This window comes from Dermacentor andersoni, chromosome 1 (assembly GCF_023375885.2).
Source record: "Dermacentor andersoni chromosome 1, qqDerAnde1_hic_scaffold, whole genome shotgun sequence".
Lineage (NCBI taxonomy): Eukaryota > Metazoa > Arthropoda > Arachnida > Ixodida > Ixodidae > Dermacentor > Dermacentor andersoni.
Window position 1 is genome coordinate 141,638,360 of NC_092814.1, and position 20,322 is coordinate 141,658,681.

The following is a 20,322-nucleotide window of genomic DNA, read 5'->3' on the forward strand; positions in this document are numbered from 1 at the left end:
TATGAGGTGATCTTATGTCGACTTCGAATTGAGCATACACACCTGACACACAATTTTTTTACTTCTAAAAGAAAACCCGCCAACTTGTTAGAAGTGCCCTGAACCGCTTACAGTAATGCACATTATTATGACATGTCCGCATATTGAAACACAGAGACGGAAGCTTTTCCAGAATCTGTATAACTTACACATGCCTTTACACCCCGCCTCATATTGTGAGATGATCGGCTAGTGCCTTTCACTGACTTTAACTTTTTAGATGAAACCGGTTTATTGCACAAGCTATAAGGTAACGCAGCTTTCGTTGCCTTAACATTTGATTTCCTAATATCGTGTCGCTGGCGCAGCATGGCCTTAGTCGCTTTTGCGCCATTAAACCCTAATTAACGAACAGTGACTAGAGTTGTGAAAAGGATCTCTATATTTTCGCTAACTTCAGGGTGTTTATTAAGCTGTGCTGCTGTTTTTTAGGAAACATTCTTCTATTCATTTCTCAAGGAGGAGGAAAGAACTTTATTGGGTCCTGAGGAACCCCTTCCCACCCACTCTTGGTTTAGGGGTCGGCAGGGGTCGCGGGCCGCTTTCTTACTACGTTCTTCAAGACCCATTAATACCTTTGGTACATGCTCACTTTATAGGCCGTTGGGCTAGGGAACATTTACTAGAAAGGGATTCACGAGGGGCGACACACGACAAGGTATTACCGGTCTTCTTTCTGGTAGTGATTCGTTGCGGCAAAATGAGATATCCGAACTCCTTCATGAACCTGCACTGGCTACCTCGTGCGCAGCTCTTTAGCAATGCAAAACTTGTCACGACAGTATTGTGCCTTAATATAGTGCTCGCTGAATCTATTTTATAGTTAGCCTGGCAGTGAACAATTGCCCTTGCCACAATATATGGTCTCCACCATCGCATCATATCAGCCCCTGGAAGCTTCGACATTCAATGGCTTCGTCAAGATCCGGTTTAGACGGGGCAGCATGATGTACATGATTCTGCTTCTTGATTCTACATGATTCTTCGTGATTCCTGACGGTTACTCTCCGTCCATATTAGCGTATCCTAAGAACTTGCACACAGCTGCGCAGCGAGAACGCTATGCGTTATTGCGTTTCTGATGATGCGTTTCACCGACATCCGAGTTTAATTTGTCTTCTGGTATTGATACAAATATAGAAAGCCTAAACTTCATTTTGTCCGACATTTCATTACACTTTTGTGATTTGAAAAGGAATCACGTGTGTGTGTTTCCAATTTCCAAGGCCGGAGTGCAGGGGCCGTTCTTCCAACTTTCGCTGCATACATTGACTAAAACAAACACCGGCTTCCTTCTTACAATGTGCTACGTCAGTGCATTTCATATGTATGCGTACGAAAATAAAGAAACGGGCAAAACATGTAATACAGCAACATAACAAAACATTACAGCGTCCTGATCGAAAGAGGCTATAACAAGCAGCATCCCAATCCTGCTCCCACACCAGTACACAGTACAAATACGCAAGCAACTTGCATATTTGCACCCGCGACAACACCATCTAAACAAGCCGAACAAAGTTTTCTTTTGTTGTCCGGCTGGTTTAGATGGTGTTGGCGGGGGTGGGGTCTATGTGTACGTGTCTGTACGCGCAGGCTAGTGTGTGTGCGTGTAGGGGTGGGGGGGGGGGGGGGCGTTAAAAGTAACGCGAGAAATTTTCTAACGTAATCTAGGCTTATCGGTTACTGCAACAAATTATTTTACGAGTGATCCACGCCTACATGAGCAAACCTGTTCTAGATATTGCGCCGCACAGAAAGTGGAGTCAACGCGGGCCCCGTGTGCGGCCGACAATGGCCCACGGGCCCACCTGCGGTCAAGTATGTTGTATGAGTTTTGTGCACACTGGTGTCACGCTAAATGCGCGACTTGCAAAATGAAAATTCGGGACGATCTGTGCAACTTTCAGTAGCAACAGATCACAGATAACAAGCGGATGTAATGCTGCCGGCAGCATGCGACGAGCAGTTTTCCCAATTCAAATTTTCTCATGCGCAGTGATTTACTTATTGCTATGAAGTGTTGACTTATTCGATGAGCATCTATGAAACTGTAATTAAGTGATATTAAATTTCGAAGCACTCAGTGGACACGGCAAGGAAACTGCTTTTTGTACTGTTCGCGCAATACATGCTCTTCATTTAGGTGGAGCCTTTCTCATTGACCTCCTTGTCATTGGCCTCCTTGCCTTTTCTTCCTGGTTGCTCGTTGCTGGTCTGACCATCTCGTTGCTGGTCTTGTGCGCTGTGGCGCAAACCAGTAAATCACTGCAGGAGGCAAACACATTCTCTTAAAATGATTAAGAACAAAGTACAAGTGATCATTTCGGAACGTAATGCAGTATAATGGTGTGGGAAAACATACATCAATAAAATATATACGAATCCAACGCAAAATGCATCCATATATCTTGGGATCCGTTCAAAGAGTGTCGTATCGGGCCACCTGTCATTACGATGTAGAAGTTGTACTTGTAAAGCGGTCTGTGGGGAGTCTACAGTGATTCAAAGAAGGACAAGCTGACACGCGAAGTGACCGAAGCATATGAAATCTATCATGAAAAACATCATTGCGTAACTACGCCTCCAGCGGCGCGCTCAAAAAAAAAAGGAAATTGAATATCTGGATGGCGCTCTGTAAAGGGCAGAGCGCGGTATGATGAGAGTCCTATTTCCTGTGTGTGTGTGTGTGTGTGTGTGTGTGTGTGTGTGTGTGTGTGTGTGTGTGTGTGTGTGTGTGTGTGTGTGTGTGTGTGTATGCGTGCGTGCGTGTGTGCGCGTGTGTGTGTGTGTGTGTGTGTGTGTGTGTGTGTGTGTGTGTGTGTGTGTGTGTGTGTGTGTGTGTGTGTGTGTGTGTGTGTGTGTGTGTGTGTGTGTGTGTGTGTGTGTGTGTGTGTGTGTGTGATAATAATTAGCGGTGTTGTTGGCGGCGAATGGGAAATTTTTTCAGTGTTTTGTCCAATACGCGAGTAGTGAGTTGATGTTAAACGTTACCTTGCGTGCACCACTGCTGTTTGTATGCGTAGTCCACAGAAGATGCAGAGAGACGTGTTTGCTTGACGTGTTGTTGTCCGTCATTGTTCATAATCTCTGAGTCGGTTGAACATTATCATTGCCTCACATGGCAGATCGCATCGTGGCAGAAGTGTGCGGAGGATCATTTCCTCAACAACGGCTAGTCAGCAAGGAGGCTGCTCTTACGCGTTTGGCTGCTGGAAAGGAGCGTCATACGTTTCACACACGGACGCGACAGCGCAGCCTCCTTCACCACCACGGCAACCGGCAGAGATGTCAGCTCCAAGCACTCTCTTCAGGCTATAGGTGATTGTAATGTTTACGCTTTAACAGCCCAGCACCTCCACTTTTGTCGCATAGAAAAGCAAGCACAGGGCGTGTCATACGCTCAAACTGTGGAACGCTGCCGCGGTGGCGCCGGCCGGGATAGATGGATGGAAGGATGCGCGGAGGCGAGCGCCGTCTGGGGGTGTTGCAAGCATCCCAGCGGCACGCGCGAGCTGGACCACAACGCAGCAGCAGCGCGCGGAAAGTCAGAAGAGGCAAAGAAAGCTTTGCTTCAAGATCTCTGACCAACGTCTTGACGTCGCCAATTCCGTCCGCACTAAAGTTGCCTGCCACCAGCAGCTGGGCTGCAACGTTGTAAACACTGTGTTGCACCAATACTCTGAAGTCTTCTTTCCAGGAGCGTTCGAAGAACCCAGAACTTTATGGTGCTGGGACGTCCATTCGTCACAAACCAGCGCTGAGGTGGAAGAAATTAAACGAAGTCAGAGGTAGGAGGGGGGGGGGGGGGGAACGGCAGGTAGGAAAGAGGAGGAATAGAAAGCCATATAGTATCTCCATTTCTGCACTACTTTTAGGAGCACCACTTTCACAAACGAATATCACTCGCACTTCTTTTACTCAAAAGGATACCACTCCCGCACATCAGCGAATATTTCTCCAATCGATACCGAGCAAAACAGTGCGAGACTGAATGCGCATAATATTATTGCGGTAGCTACCGCGTCACTGCTTCACATTGCGGGCAGAACAGTAATATTATGTTCTACAGCGAAGATTGAAAAAAAACGTCGATATTAATCCAGTAAATAGTAGATTTCCTTATATAGCGAGTGAAAATAATTTGCCATACGACCTGTTTTTGTTACTGCCTTAGATATATCATACATAGATATGAACAAGAGCCTCAAATGTAAGGCTAGCAGTATGTTCTAATAAATAAGTAAATATATAGTCTCTGGAGAGTAAGAATTTTTTTATAGGAATCCAGCCCTCTACGAACATCCAGATGCGAAGAACGCACGTATGCGGAATATACGTTCTATAGCGACACTTGTTTATTTGTGCTTAAATTTCTCGAATATTTGACTTTAGCTCTTTCTCTTTTTTTTCTTTTTGTGCCGCTGTAAATGTTTTGCTCCTATTCCCCTGTAAGGAGTTTATATAATTTTGTAATGGGGTGCAACCAGCTAGAGCGTCGCACAGCGTTGTCTTGTCTTCTTCAACATTCGCACTTTCATTTAATCATCGTGATGACGTTTGTTTTCTCATAAACAGGACAGGGATGGAAACTTTCGCAAGGCTGTTTATGAACAGTTCTTCGCTATATAAGAAAAAGCAAGTTAAAACTTAAATTGCAGGTAATCTTAAAAGTTAAGGCGTCACTGCGGACTAGTAAACGTTATCACAAGGTCGTCAGATGTTCTGCTAGTCTTCACCATCCACGGCTGTAAGATGCGAAATTTGTTCGATTCTCTTTGTGCATGCAAGTTGTTTGTAAGGCCTATTATTCTCACTCAATTTAGTGCGAGACCAGAAGAAACCACCCACACGTCGGTAGAGCTCAAAGGTCGTCTGTTAGTGTAAACTGACACGCGCGCCAGCATTCCCTCCTTGGAACACACACACATACAAAGATGCGAGGGTGTGCAGATGGCACTATGGGCTTCAGGAGTCACACTATTCCTGCACCGGCGCCGCCCCCCCCCCCCCACCCAAGTTCAAAAAGAACCATCAGTAATCCAAAGCCAACCAGAATGTTTACAGCCCACCGTTACCTTGGTTTGCTTGTGACGACTCGGTGTCACCGCGTGGGCAATAGCATAGCACATGTTAGATGCCCTCACGTATGCAGTTCACCGAACACATCGGTGAGCTCACCTAGCAGGTTTAATGCACAAACCGCAGAGCATTCCCAACTCCGAATTGCATTCTGTAAAAAAAAGTTCTCAAGCTTGCTTGCTGGGTGCCCGGGGCCCAGACGTAACTATAGCACTGAGTTGTTGCCCTAATGAGAGCCCTACTTTCGGCGCTTGTCCGTTGAAGTTGCTAAACCGCTGGCCACATAGCAGTGTGCATGCTCCGATTGAACGAGTTGGTAGCGCAGATGCTTTCACGCTGGCTCGTGAGTCGCAGGAACCGAGGAACTGAATGAAGCACTTAGAGAAAAGTAATTACTGGCGCTAGCGTTTGTGTGCACGGCCTCACCTCACATTAAATTGCAGCATGATAGCACTTAACGCCGCCTTTATTTTTGAATATATTGATAAGTAGAAGCACCACCCAATAAATACTATTTATTGCCCAAACTATTGCTGTTCTAGCCATTAGCCATCACCTAGCTTCATTAACTTGTTGTGTCTGTGGGTGAGGGGAGGGGCCAGGAAAGCAGCTGCTTCGAATTAAATGAATTATTTCTCGTGCCTCTGCAGAACAAGAAGCGTGTATATTTTAGTACGCACTATAGTTATCCCGCAGTTGTTCCGTACCACTCCCTATTTTGTCCAATCGTTTTAAGCCCTGGCAGCATTCTTCTATAGCTCTAATTTATGTACTACAACAGCAGGCCCCTCATTCAGTGAACTCGTAAGCTATGAATCCTCGCTCCAACAAAGGCATTGAATTGGCGGGTACTTTTACGAAGAACCTCAAACGTACTCAACGCTGGCACAACCGACTGGATTAAAAAAGATGTCACGCGTGGTGAAAAGAAGATAGGCAATCGGGGGGAAGCAACAATAACACTCAGAAGTGTTGCCATGGTAACGTAAAGTTAACGGCGAAAAGAAGGCGGAGCACACAAAAGAAGCAGCTGTGACCAATATCGTTTCTGTACGCTTTTTCTTTCCACACATGCAAAAATAGAACAAAAAGAAACTCTCACGAAAATAACAAGTACAAAAAGAGGTTGTATGTAGGGCAACTGTATCAGTAAAAGACACAAAGCTAAGCATTAAAAATGTCCGCGCGCTATTCCGATACAGCGTATCGACTGTGCCAGTTTTCCAAGCAGCACTTATCTCGAGATATCTACTAGCTACATGATCGGTCGCTGTCTATCAACGGCATATCACTATATGTATATCACCTGCTATATAACACCGGCACATCAAGACTGGTGAGTATTCCTCTATCTTAAGGCTATGGAATCGACTTGCACGCTGTATTAGAGTGCGCTAGACCACTGTTACAGACGCAGTCAAAATTCGGCTATTCGATTACTTTCGTATGGGACTTAAGAATTTGTTCGTGCTCCCCGGCAACAATTCCTTTTTTCCGCTACTTCAGGAAGTTTGGAACACTTCAGATATCGGCATCAACAAACAAGCATCACTACAAGCGACAAGGTGTGTGGCCCTTTTATTCTACATCGCAGTGTACGTCATGGTCGTTTTATTACACTCGTGATGATAAAACCGCGTGTGTACTAAAATGACTAGCGTTGTTGTCGTTGCCAATGTTTTCGTCAGCCAATCTGAGTCCGCCGCTGAACGAAAGCACTTTCCAGCAATTAGCCCTTTCTTCGCATATGCCCTACTCAATTCTACACCTGTAAACTTCCCTCTTAAACCTCGACCTCAATCTTTCACGTCTTCAACTAAACTGCATTTCTCTCTCCTGACACCTATTTCTTTATTTTGACAGACCGCTGGTTATCTGTTCTGCGCATTACTTGACCTGCACAGCTCCACTTTTCCTCTTGTAACCATAATATTGACATCTGTACGTTGATCTTCGTTTTCCAGTGACGACTTTTCAACGGCTAACAACGATTTTAATGTTATCGTTGGTCCGAGATGCACTTTCATGCATCGGAACTTTCTCGAATCTCATCACCGATTCTATAGTGAAATAACCTTGACTAATGAGATTGCGTGCGCGACGCGAATAGTGGTGTGCATTCTAGAACGTACGCGAGCACCAGCCATTACACTGGAATTTACCATGAGTCCTGTATCAACAGCCGATGCATTTGACCCGTAGATGAGATTACGACGACCGACGAATCTCTCCGCTATCGTTGTGCTTTGAGTCTTGCTTCTTTTAGAGCGCAGCTCTTAGGCGCCCGTTCCTGCGTTGAGCGTCGGCGTCTTTCGCGTACCTCGGAATCCCTCGGCGCAACCCAGCGAACGAGCAAAGCGAAGGATGAAAGAGCGAACGCAGCGGGGGATGAGATGCAGCGATAACGAAGAGAGCGCAAGGAGGAAAGCTTTAGAGGAGGGTGCAGCGGGACCATGAGGCGGAAAGCAGAGGTGGAAGGTGTGGCGAAAGAGTGAGAAGAAAACCATAGTGTCGCGCAATACGTGTTCTGCGGCGACGATCGCTACCAGATGGCGCCAGAGTAGCGCGCGTCGTCTGTTCACTGATGACGCCATCGATAAGGCATGCGGCGAGCTAGTGGAAATAAAGCGCTGCATGAGCGGAGATCTGTCTGAGGCTGCTGCTGTGAATTGCACCCACGCGTCTCCCACGCACTGCCTCTCGCGATCTCCCGATTAGCGAGGCAGTCGCCCCACACTTCGCTCCGTTCGCAACATGCCGCACGAAACATTGTCCGCGCAAGCCAATATATCGCGAAATAAAAACACGCATCGAGCTGCGCTCAGATTTCGCATTAGGGAGTATCGTAATCATCGGTGAACTTTTTTGTGGGCACAATTAAATTCGCCTAATAATATTTAACTAGCACTTTTACTCGTTCTATTCCTCACCGTCACTACAACGTGACATCTGGTGGAGGTGACGGAAGAAGTCCGAACGACATGACCTTGAACTTGAAGAGGCTGTCCAACATGATAAAGGCGGTCTTCTCTCTATCCATTTCGTCGACTTCAATTTGCCAGCAGCCAGTCTTGAGAACCGTCGATCAGAAATAATTGACATTACAGAGCCGGTCCAACTCATCCAACTGAAGCTTGTCTCACCATAGTGTTTTCCTGGAAACGCTGGCGACGAACGCTATGCACAAGGGCGAGCTTTGTGGTTCCTTTCTCAGGCCGCGCCGCTCCTACTAAGAGAGACCTCAAAGAGCAACTGGAAAAGGGGTTTGTGTTTGAGTTTCTGCGTAACTAAATTATGTTTTCTCCTATATTGAAAAATACAATTCGACGCTATCATGTCTGTAGATTGTGTGTAAATCGTACTTAACGAATTTTCTCACGCATTTTACTTTGAGAAATTAAATTAGTTCAGTAGCGCGTGATTTTCTTGGCCGCCGACGTCGGATTTTCTGCGACACGGGGCCCTTAACGCTCTCGTGTTAAGATATGTTCAAGCACGTGTATTAAATTACTGAAAACAATATAGGAAATGTGGACAACCGGGACCATCCGTAGATTTCCGGGATACCCAAGGTAAATTCGGGACATGTTGCGATAACCAGGTTGCTGAAAACCATGTTCAATAAGTTTGGTACATGCATGCACGTAGCTTACACTAAAATCAGCACATTTGTCGAAATCGGGCCATGTCCCGGCTATCCCAACTGTAGTGATGAGGAGTTCTTCGGTGACATGTCGTAGCAGGATATTTTCAATCAAGAACTGAGCCACTTCGGCTGTACTATCTATGGGTAGGGGTTTGGGCGAAGCGGGTAAGGTAGTCGGTAGCCACAGGGATCCACTTAATCCTGGATAGCGATGTTGGAAAGTCTATCCCGACCTGCTCGAATAGTCTGGAAGGAGGTTCAAAAGTTGTTAGCAATCCTACTCGCCATATTGGTGGTGTCCATATTCCTTGCTGACGTTCGCCGCCATGGCCTGCGAGTTTTTCCTCCGTGCTTGAACGTGCTTGAACACCACCTGCGACGACGTTTTCTACTTGGTCTTTAGGTCGTTGACAGCGCCTTGTTGGCTCAGGAAGTCCATCAGGAGGATTACGCCCCTTCAGATAACGAAGATCGCAGGGTACGTCCGGTCATGAACTGTATGCCTTTCCGTGCAGATTCTAGTCGGCCTTATTAGGTGACGTCCAGCTGTCCGGACTTGAGAGCTGTCCCATGCAACCTCAGTGAAAAACAAGAAGGGAAATCTGCGTTTCTGCGTCAATTATCGTCGCCTGCACAGAGTCGCGAAGAAACACAAATACATCCTTACACGGATAGACCTGTAGTTCAGATTTCGATGACCGACGACTGTGCTAGCCGCTATCGTTGTACTTTGAGTGTTAATTGTTTTGCTGGACACAAAGCCAATAAACGGATCAATCTTTAACTGGCGCTTCTGGCAGTTCAATTCATCACAGTCACTACAACTTGACAATATCAGCCTGTTGTTTTTGTTCTATTTTACTTTCTCGGCCGCAAGATCCCCTAAAACACGACCAAAATGTTAAGATTGATTTATGCGTGCGTTAGTTTTTCTCGCCTTCAAGGTGATCCGAAACATTGCCGAAAGTGGGAGCTAACTGCCTGTTTTTTGGTCCTGTTTTATTTTTCTTGGTACAAAGTTGCCCCAACTGCAGCTGAAGGCTCAAGATTGCGTTGCTTATAAAACTTTTTTTCTCCACTTCAACTTGGCTGCGTGCGCGCATGCGCATGTACGCGCGTGTGTGTGTGTACGTGTGCGTGTGTACATGCGTACGTGTGGACACGTCAACCACCTACATCATTGCACAAAAGGTCTACCCTTTTAAAACCATCATCTTCCCTAGGAGACTAGACTAGGAAATCTGATGACTATCTCGGCCAATCACAATCGTCGAAACGGTCCAAAATCCCCCCCCCCCCCATGACGTCGCACCATGCCAGCGCCTCCCCCTTCTATGTTGAACCATTACCCCCGCATATGTTCCAACTCCGTGGTAATCTGGGAAACCGAGATCGACGCTGTTCTCATGGTAGACTTCATTGTTGGCCCCCTTCATCATTTATTTCAACTTGTAAGAGTCAGGTTCAGGTAGAGGGGTCTTCGCGGTAATTACCGCGAAGGGCGGCAGTTGTTGCCGCCTCGAAGTTAACTCCTTTGTTTGCGCGTCACAGTCTATGTCGTGCCGAGTCCAGTGACCAACCAGTGAGCACAACATTAATACCGATGCAGCGGTGACGATAGCGAACGGTCGAGTCGTCGGTATACAGCCGACTACACCGGAAACAATGTCGGCGCGACGTACCAGCACTAATAGTAGCAGTTTAGTCGGCTTCCTTGCCAACAAAGCCGACAACAATAAACTCTTATTATAGTAGGACCGGTGTGGGGGGAACTGGTCGCTGAAAAAAAGAACTTCGCAATAAACTTTGAATGCCAGTCTCTACGTTCCTTCTGTTCAAAATAAATAAACAAGTTTCTGAAGCTCAAACATATTAACTCTTGCACTTGTCGACCGCATACAAGCACATTTTCGCTAATGTCGTTTCCATCGCGCTATGCCGTTGCGCCAAGGTTATGCCTATACACCGACTGTTCTGTTTGCGTAAGAGAAGTTGGCGTTTCTATGGGCATCTTAAACCACTCTACTGTACACAGCGCCTTTGACTTTGCGAAACTCACGATGGTTTCATATAAAATTACTTTCATATGTTTCGAGTCGTTTTTCGAATGTGCCACAACTTCGAAAGGGGCCGCCTCTGGTAACGGTTTCCTTCAGTTTTACCCCGCTGGTGCCATCCTCTTGAAGAAGGAAAAGCATTACCAGAGGCGGCTCCTTTTGAAGCCGTGGTGCATTCAAAAAACGGCGCAATTCATCAAGTGTTCTTCAGGAATTTTTCCAAACACTTAATTTCAAGGTCTGAGCAAGCACAAAACTATCCAGTGTTGCCGAAAAGCAGGCGTGCAAACACGGACACAGGAAGGAACGAAAAGGACAAGACAGACGCCGGCTATTTACTGAAAGGTGATGCAATGACGGAAAAGAGGGTATAAAACTGATCTGGGCATGCTCAAGGAAAGGCAGCGCCAACCCGACAATTATGAACCCGTGTGGCCACTCACGAAATACAAATGTTTAGGCAGGACAGTTGCTTTTTGTGCAAGATAATCGAGGGTAGACTTACGCACGTCCTTCCTCTCTGAATATGTGAAGATTAAGTCATAATTCAAATTTCCTCGTTCTTTTGCCTGAAAAGAACTATACTGTCTGAAAAGTACACTTTCAATCACGACAGTGTAACGAAAGGATAGATGGTGTTCCACCGATCAATGAACATTTGCGCTCAGGTGATCTCTGATTGATGTAACGTCCTGTGTGCCCCGGATAAAAGCGACCTTAGCTAAAAGCAACTTCGTAAAGTACACCCATTCAGCATACTGCGAACTTCTTGGTATAGTTTACACAACACCGATCAGGTCTTTTCTCGCAGTTGAATTAGAGTTTTTTTTTTCTTTTCTTTTTGTTTTCATTGCGCGGTGACGCATATCTTTCTTACTTTATCGCCAGCCGTAAACGCAACGTTGACCTTCTATTGACTCCCTGCTTTCTTAAGTTTATGTGGCAGAGAGCGAATATAAGGAATACCTACGACCTTCTTATACTCGCAATGTTTTCTGCAACTATGTGCGAACTCGAAGAAAAGATCTACTTTTTCAAGCGTTCCGAAACAATCGCTACGGCAACACGAAGAAAACCGGCTACTAATAAACGCGTAACCTGCATACTGAAGATTATGCTTACCTTGTGCACACATGACTCAGTGGCGGTAGACTTCAAGCAAGACATGGCTAGTATATTTTTTAAGGATTTTACAATGCTTCGAGGAAAATGTCCTATAGGACATTACTTCCAGCACGCATTACCGTACAGAAAAGTCAAGGTAATACTAGAAATAGAACATGGTTTTGTAGGAGCAATACTTTAGTGAACCTTCATCCATTTCAACCACGAAGAAAGAGTCGTACCGGTTCTGAGAAGTCAAGCTTAAAATATGTCTTGTTTGGAGTATTATCAGGTTTAATTCAGCTATACCATAGCAGCTGCGAGAGTTCCAGTAAAATGAAAGAACGCGAGGTTCTTTAACTTCTTTTTCTTCTGTCTGCTGATTTTAAGGTGCATAATGCCACTGATGCGGTCGAAAGAAGCCTTTCCGAAGCCCAGAATTGCAGCAAGGTCTTCGTTGCAACAAATAACTGCTTTAACTCATTGACCTTCAGACTGTTTCCTTTTCTTTCTCTTTAACTCATAGGAATAGGTATATGGGTCTTTCACAAGACAAAATGATTAGGGTTCTTCGTACTATTACTCATTCACGCAAATCTACTAGGCACACATCGAGGAATTAATAGCGAAGTAAAGAACAAGCATGTCCGCTCTTTCAAGTGATGGTGGCCCTTCCAGTATATATTATCAAAAGCAAAATAATTGCAGGCAAATTACGGTGCCTCTTGAAACAACAGCATACGACTCCAGCAGTTCCGTTCAAGCACCGCGTTGTTGCCATATTCAGAATGTTCCCCCAGCAACCCCTTTAAACAGAGCAGTGGCGGCGAATGAAAATTAATAATTCGGCATCAAAAAAAAGTAATTGAGTTTTGCACACGATTTTACATAAAAGAACCTTCACTGTCTATTGTAAGTTTGACAGTGAGTTCGACAGGCATTTTGATGTCGCAGTTGGTATATCCAATTTCTGTCAAAGTTCATATAATTGTATGTCCTGACTTCTCAATGGGCTAAAATATTTACCTTTGCGTGACAAAAGAAAAAGGCTTGAAGGATCTTTTTGGGAGTTTCCACTGCCATATGCGTAGACGAATCGGTACCGGCACCTGCTTTTCCAGTCAAATATCTCAATAACTAGAATGCAGAACGATGCAGGTAATCGCAAATAGAATCAGGAACACCGTAGACTTATGTCAACCCAAGGACCAGTCAGGATTCCGTAAAGGCTACTCAGCAATAGACCATATTCACACTATCAATCAATTGATAGAGAAATATGCAGAATATAACCAACCCTTATATATAGCTTTCATTGATTATGAGAAAGTATTTGATTCAGTCGAAACCTCAGCAGTCATGGAGGCATTACGGAATCAGGGTGTAGACGATCCGTATGTAAAAATACTGAAAGATATCTACAGCGGCTCCACAGCCACCATAGTCCTCCATAAAGAAAGCAACAAAATCCCAATGAAGAAAGGCGTCAGGCAGGGAGATACGATCTATCCGATGCTATTCACAGCGTGTTTACAGCAGGTATTCAGAGACCTGGATTGGGAACAATTGGGCATAAGAGTTAATGGAGAATACCTCAGTAACTTGCGATTCGCTGATGATATTGCCTTGCTTAGTAACTCAGGGGACCAACTGCAATGCATGCTCACTGACAGGGAGAGGCAATGCAGAAGGGTGGGTCTAAAATTAATCTGCAGAAAACTAAAGTAATGTTTAACAGTATTGGAAGAGAACAGCAGTTTACGATAGGTCGCAAGGCACTGGAAGTGGTAAGGGAATACATCTACTTAAGGCAGGTAGTGACCGCGGATCTGGATAATTAGACTGAAATAATCAGAAGAATAAGAAAGGGCTGAGGTGCGTTTGGCAGGCATTCTCAGATCAGGAACAGCAGGTTGCCATTATCCCTCAAGAGAAAAGTGTATAACAGCTGTGTCTTACGAGTACTCACGTACGTGGCAGAAACCTGGAGGCTTACGAAAAGGGTTGTACTTAAATTGAGGACGACGCAACGAGCTACGGAAAGAAGAATGATGGGTGTAACGTTGAGGGATAAGAAAAGAGCAGATTGGGTGAGGGAACAAGCGCGAGTTAATGACATCTTAGTTGAAATCAAGAAAGAAATCGGCATGGGCAGCACATGTAATGAGGAGGGAAGATAACCGATCGTCATTAAGGGTTACGGACTGGATTCCAAGGGAAGGGAAGCGCAGCAGGGGGCGGCAGAAAGTTAGCTGGGCGGATGAGATTAGGAAGTTTGGAGGGACAACATGGCCACAATTAGTACATGACCGGGGTAGTTGGAGAAGTATGGGAGAGTCCTTTGCCCTGCAGTGGGCGTAACCAGGCTGATGATGAGGATGATTAGACCGATGAGAACATCGCCTCTGTAGGCATTATGGACCGTGCCATGGCGCAATGAGGAATCCTGTCGTTATCGATAAGCTGTACACGTGCTGGGAAGTGCAAAAGTGTATTATCCGTAATATAGTCGCCGGCCGCGAAGGCAGAAAGAAAGTGGCATTACACGACACTACCTAGCCTATAGATAAGCGGTAAGCGCACACAGTATAGTGTTGACAGTGAAATCCCCGAACAATACATAGATTATTTGTAGTGTGAAAGAGAGCAAGGTCAAGCAATAAAAAGGACCAACAGAATTTTCGTGACATCGCAGTGTTTGTTGAGTACTGTAAATGTATTTCAGTTATCATTCTCTATCCTATTTAACGAACGCAAACAAATGCAATGGCCCTCAAGATATACGAAGAAAGTGCACGCAAACAAAAAAAAAGAAAAGAGGAACATCCGTTAAAATGCCCCTGTCACAAATAATTAAATCTAATTTAAACTCTTCATTCTTCCATATATTTCACATGCTTCCGACCTGTATATGCCTGCTGGCCTGCTAAAGCATATTCACGATGGACCAGGTGCGCTGCTTTGGCCGCCATCGGCTTTGTAGACTATCACCGTGGGTTTATTTATTTATTTATTTATTTATTTATTTATTCCTACAGGGTTCGAAATTTGCAGGTGGTAGAGGCAAATAACTAATGAAGAAATGGAAAATATATGCAATATGCGCTATATACCACAGCATAAACTTAATAAGGATCTTTGTGATATTACGTAAACAAAATGCACAAAGCAGTCAAGCACTGTCATACCAATTAAGGAGGAGGAGGAAATAGCTTTATTGCGTGTCCTGCGAGTTGGTGTGGAGGGCCACAGGCCCCGCCTAGGTGACGGCCAGGAGTTCGTGGGTCCTGGCGGCATCCTCGGCCCGCTGGACGGCCCATAGTTAATTCTCGAGGGCGGGGCTGAGCAGCGCGGCTTCCCAGCGTGTGCGAAGGCTGTTACTAGAGGTCGCGTTCTCGTTATTTTTATGTATTCCTCGGCATTCCCATAATATATGCTCCAGAGTGGCTCTGGATTCGCATGTGTTGCATTTGTCCGTTTGATATATATCCGGATATATGATGTGCAAGAGCGCAGGATTCGGATACGTCCTAGTTTGTAACTGCCGCCACGCGACAGACTGCTTTTTTGTCAATTTTCGGTGAGGTCGTGGGAAGGTGCCCCTCTGTAACCTATAGTGTTTCGTAATGTCATACGCTGGCTACTTCTTCCGCTGTCTCGTTACTTGTGGTGCGTATCGTCGCGCACGTCTTACGCTATTTCTCGCTATCGATTACGGCTGCCGTAAACCCTCTACTGCGACTTTATTGAGCCGCGTCTACGAAGACTGCGTCCTTGTCGCTGCCGAATTTCTTTTGTATCTGCTTCGCTCTGTTCTCTCGTCTGTCCTTATTGTGTTCTGGGTACATGTTCTTTGGTATTGGGGGTATTACCATTGTTTCCTTTGTCTCTCTCTGGATGTACACCTTGACACCATGCTGTGTGTGGTAACCTATGTCTAGTCTCTCTAGGATGTGTCTGCCTGCTCTAGTCTTAGAGAGGCGTTCATATTGTGCCGTACATTGCACTTCAATGAGCTCGTCTATCGTGTTGTGGAGGCCTAATTGTAGCAACTTGTCCGTATTGGTACTGATCGGTAGCCCTATGGCTAGTTTGTATATTTTCCGAATGAGGCATTCTAGTTTGATCTTTTCCGCGACCTGCCATTTCAAGTACGGCGCTACGTATACTATTCTACTTACTACGAAGGCCTGTACAGATTAACCTGATAGTGTTTTCCTCTCTCATCCCGCTTTGTTTGTTTGCTATCCTCCCGCTTAGCCTCATGATTTGCGCTACAGTTTCTTCCAGTCTTCTGAGGGTTTCTCCGTTGCTGCCCTTCGCTTCGATGAGGAGCCCCAATACCCTGATCCTGTCGACCTTGGGTATGGGTTTCCCATCGGCCGTCTTTAACTGTATCTCGTCTCTATGGGTGAGATCTCCCGTGTAGCTGCCTGGTTTGCGACCTCTGCGAGTCGGTCTGTACAGTAACAGCTCCGATTTCTCTGCCGAACAGGTTATCCCTGTCCCCTCTAGATATCGTTCGATTGTTTCGACCGCTGCTTGAAGGGTTTGTTCTATTTGGCCGTCACTTCCGTTTCTCACCCATAAGGTGATATCGTCAGCGTATAAGGTATGGTTGAGTCCCTCGATTTCTTGTAGCTTGACTGGCAGCCCGATTAGCGCCAGATTGAATAGCATCGGTGATAAGACCGAGCCCTGTGGCGTACCTGCGCTGCCTATCTCGATCTCCTCCAAAACTAGATCCGCTATCGTGAACTTTGCCTTTCTACCCGTTAGGAAATTGCGTACATACTCGTACGTCCGTTTTCCCAGTCCTAGTTCACCTACTCTATCTAGTATTGTTGCATGTGTTACGTTATCGAAGGCCTTTTTTAGGTCCAATCGGAGAATTGCCTTTGTCGCTCTTCCCGAATCTTCTATGATCTGATGTTTTAGTTGTAACAGAGCGTCTTGGGCTGAGAGATTTCTCCTGAATCCTATCATCATGGGTGGGAGCGCGTCCCAGTCCTCGAGGTAGGCGGTTATCCTCGCTAGGACCACGTGCTCCATGAGTTTCCCCACGCAAGAAGTGAGAGATATGGGTCTCAAATTCTCTATCTGTAGTCGCTTGCCCGGTTTAGGTATGAACAGGATTTGTGCCGTCTTCCATTGCTGCGGAATCTGCCCGGCCTCCCAGCATTCGTTAATATATTCTGTTAACTTAGTTATAGACTCATCGTCCAAGTTCCATAGCGTTTTATTCGTTACCCCGTCTAGTCCGGGTGCCGACTTGGTATTGAGTTTCTGTAGGGCTGCGCTGACTTCTGACTCGCCGATTTTGCTGTCTAATTCGTCATTTGCCTGCCCTGTGTAGTCAGGGTGTATGACGGGCATCGCTTGCGAGATGTATCTTTTCTCAATTTCCTTGAGGAAGTCCTGCTCTGTCCCTGGGTACGCTTGTATTAGCTGATTTATATTTTGCCTATGTGCCGACTTGGTCCCGTCCGGGTCTAACAAATATCGAAGGATGTTCCACGTTTTTGCCATTCCTATCTGACTGTCCATGTCGTTACATTTTTCTTCCCACTATTGTCTGCATAGCTGCTGGGCGTACTGTTCGATGTCCCTGTTCAATTTGGCTATCTTTCTACGAAGCGTCCGGTTGTGTTTTTGTTTTTTCCATCTCCGTTGCAACCCTGCCTTAGCTTCCCACATGTGTAGAAGCTTATTGTCTACGTTATCAAAATGCGCCTCCGCTGGGACCGTTTTCGTAGCTGCCGCCACATCTCCGTTTAGTTTTTCGGTCCATTCCTCTATACCTTGTGTCGTGTCGTCGGCCTCCTCCCTTACTTTCCTGAATTTGTCCCAGTCGACAATCTTAAGTTGTCTACCCTTTGTCTTGCGCGGCCCTGCCCTTACTATTATTTCTAGTATATTGTGATCGCTACTAAAGACGTGTTGCGTATTTGTCCACTGCGTGTCCCGTATGTTCTTGGTGAACGTTAGATCTGGCGTAGTATCCGCGCAAACGCTGGTACCTATTCTCGTGGGAACCGATTGGTCGGTCACCAGGGTCAGGCCTTCCTGTTGCGCGTCTAGCCAGATATTCCTGCCTTCTTGAGTTTCGATTTTGTATCCCCATGCCGCGTGTTGGGCGTTAAAATCGCTTCCAATCACTACCGCTCGGTTGTCCGCTATGGCTAGGTTTTTTTTTTTTTTTTAAGTGTTCGAAATTTATGGTGTCTGCATTTTGGACTGCTATAAATATTTAATACAAAGAAACTGTCCTTCGTTTTCCGCATGGGTATAAGTTCGAGAAGAATGTGATCGATTGACTAACCTCCGTATCGTGTTGCACGACCGAGGGATTTCGCTTTACCAACGTCGTTAGCGCCTTCGTCTCCCCTTTGGCAGTACCAAAGGACTTGTATCCCGACAATTTTGCCAGCCCGTGCGTTTCTTGCATCATTATAATATCCGGATTTTCTTTGTCTTTAAAGTGTTGTTGTAGAATGTATCGTTTTCGATCATATCCTCTACAATTCCATTGCCAAATCGTGTATCTATTTCGTCTGTCCATGGCGGCGTTGCAGGTTTTCCAATCCCTCGGAGGGTACCGGGGGCCTAGTGTACGGCTTGATGGCCGTCTTAACCGGTCCTCCTCTACTTGTTTGCGGTCCCCATATTGCTAGTTTCGCTTCGAAGTCAGCCATCATTTGTTGCACTTGCTGTAGTATCGCCTTTCCTAGCGCCTCTATCTTTGCCTCAAGCCTCACTTCCAGTTGTTCTAGTTTAGTTACAAATTTATTTTGAATCTGTTTGATGCTGGCTTCGATTTTCTGTTCAAATTCCTCCTGTCTTTCTTGGAGCGTCGTGGTTGGCTTGGGTTTCCTTACTCCAGTTTCAATCGGAGCGTTCTCGGTTTTACGTTTAATGTGGGTGAGTGCTACGTCTTCTTCCATTGCTGTGTCTCTTTGCTCCCTTATAACTCGCGAGGTTTCCTCGTTGCGTGGCACTTTACCGCTCCTCAAACGGTCGTTCTCTTCCCTGAGTTTTCTAATTTCATCCATAAACGCAACATTGCTCTGCCTGATTTGTGCCAATTCTTTCTCTAGCGTCTTAACTCTACTTTGAAAAGCAGCCTCTGCCTCCGCACACGCCCCGGAAGCCGCGTCCGCCCAGCTCACCTGTAAAGGTCCCGCGGTGCCGATGACGTTGCTCTTTCCTTTTGGGCTTTGGGATCCTCCTCCGCCCTGTGATCTGGGAGATCCGGTATTGCTGGTCTTGGGTCTGGATCTCGATCTAGACCGCGATCTCGATCTGGTTCTCTTGTTGGACGTCGAGCGGCCCCTTTCCCTTGTCTGGAGCTTGGGGAAGTCTTCCAGTCCGGATCCGTCCCTCGTTCGATGTTCCGACCGTTGTCTCCAGTCTTCCCGTCCTGGCCTGTACAGTCTTTCAGCTTCCCTTTCGTAGTACATCGCTTCTTCCTCTCGTCTGGCTCGCTCCCAGCGGCGCCTCATTACCAAGTACGGTAACGTGTATCTGGCATTGCATCTGCGATCCGCCGTAGGGTGGTCTTTGCCGCAGAGCTGGCACTTCGCTTCGCATTCGTTGTCCTGCGGCGGGTTCTCCATCCCGCAGCCTCTGCATATCCTGCTGTTCGGGTTCGGGCAGACATCGGCTCTGTGACCGAGGCGTCTGCACTGGCAGCACACGTCTATTTGCTTCCGGTATAGTGAGCCCTTGACAAGTGCCCTTCCGTATCTCACGTAGTTTGGGACGTGATGCCCGTCGAAAAGGATGATGACGTTCATGGTGTTTCCCATCCTTTTGGCCATGAGGACCGTCGGATTCCTTGGTGTTACTAGCATCTCCACTATTTCTGTAGGAGATACCTCATGCGTTACTCCTCTTATCACTCCCTTAGATGTATCCTCAGGAGCCGACTCGTACGCGTTGGCTCCGAAATCCTTGTCTCCTATCCTCAGCCGAGTGATGGTCCTGTATTTTTCGGCGTGCTCCTCCGATGGCGTGCTGATCACTAGAATGTTCTGTTTGTAGTTGGCACACACCGTGTCATCTTCCGATTCGTTCCTGGGGATTCCCGCGGCGTTGGCGACGCAGCATTCTAGGCGATTGATCCCATAGGCGGTGACCTTTAAGCCGTCACGTGGGCACACTATTATCTTGTACTCTGCCTTCGGCAAACTGGGCATCCTGCTTGCCGCCATGATTTGTCTTGCTTTCTGTCCCTTGCTCTACCTATTGTTGAATGCGTTCTCGCTTGAGAAGCGCGCTGCCTGATCTCTGGTTCCGTGAGATTTTGTCTGCTCATTGGCACATCCTCCTCTCTTCACAACACGCCAACCTGCTTCGTCCTCATACTCTTCTCTCGTTATATCCTCTCCTTCC

The 20,322-nt window shown here is 46.3% G+C and overlaps 1 protein-coding gene across 1 annotated transcript in view; it reads left to right on the forward strand.

Annotated features, from left to right (window-relative positions):
• The first annotated feature begins 6,313 nt into the window (after window positions 1-6,313).
• LOC140217366 (uncharacterized) overlaps window positions 6,314-20,322 on the forward strand; it is a 188,850-nt gene continuing 174,841 nt past the window's right edge. Inside the window, exons 1-2 of the mRNA XM_072287913.1 lie at window positions 6,314-6,457; window positions 6,628-6,686. Of these exons, the coding sequence (XP_072144014.1) occupies window positions 6,381-6,457; window positions 6,628-6,686 (136 nt within the window). The 5' untranslated portion in view covers window positions 6,314-6,380. The remainder of the gene's footprint in view (window positions 6,458-6,627; window positions 6,687-20,322) is intronic.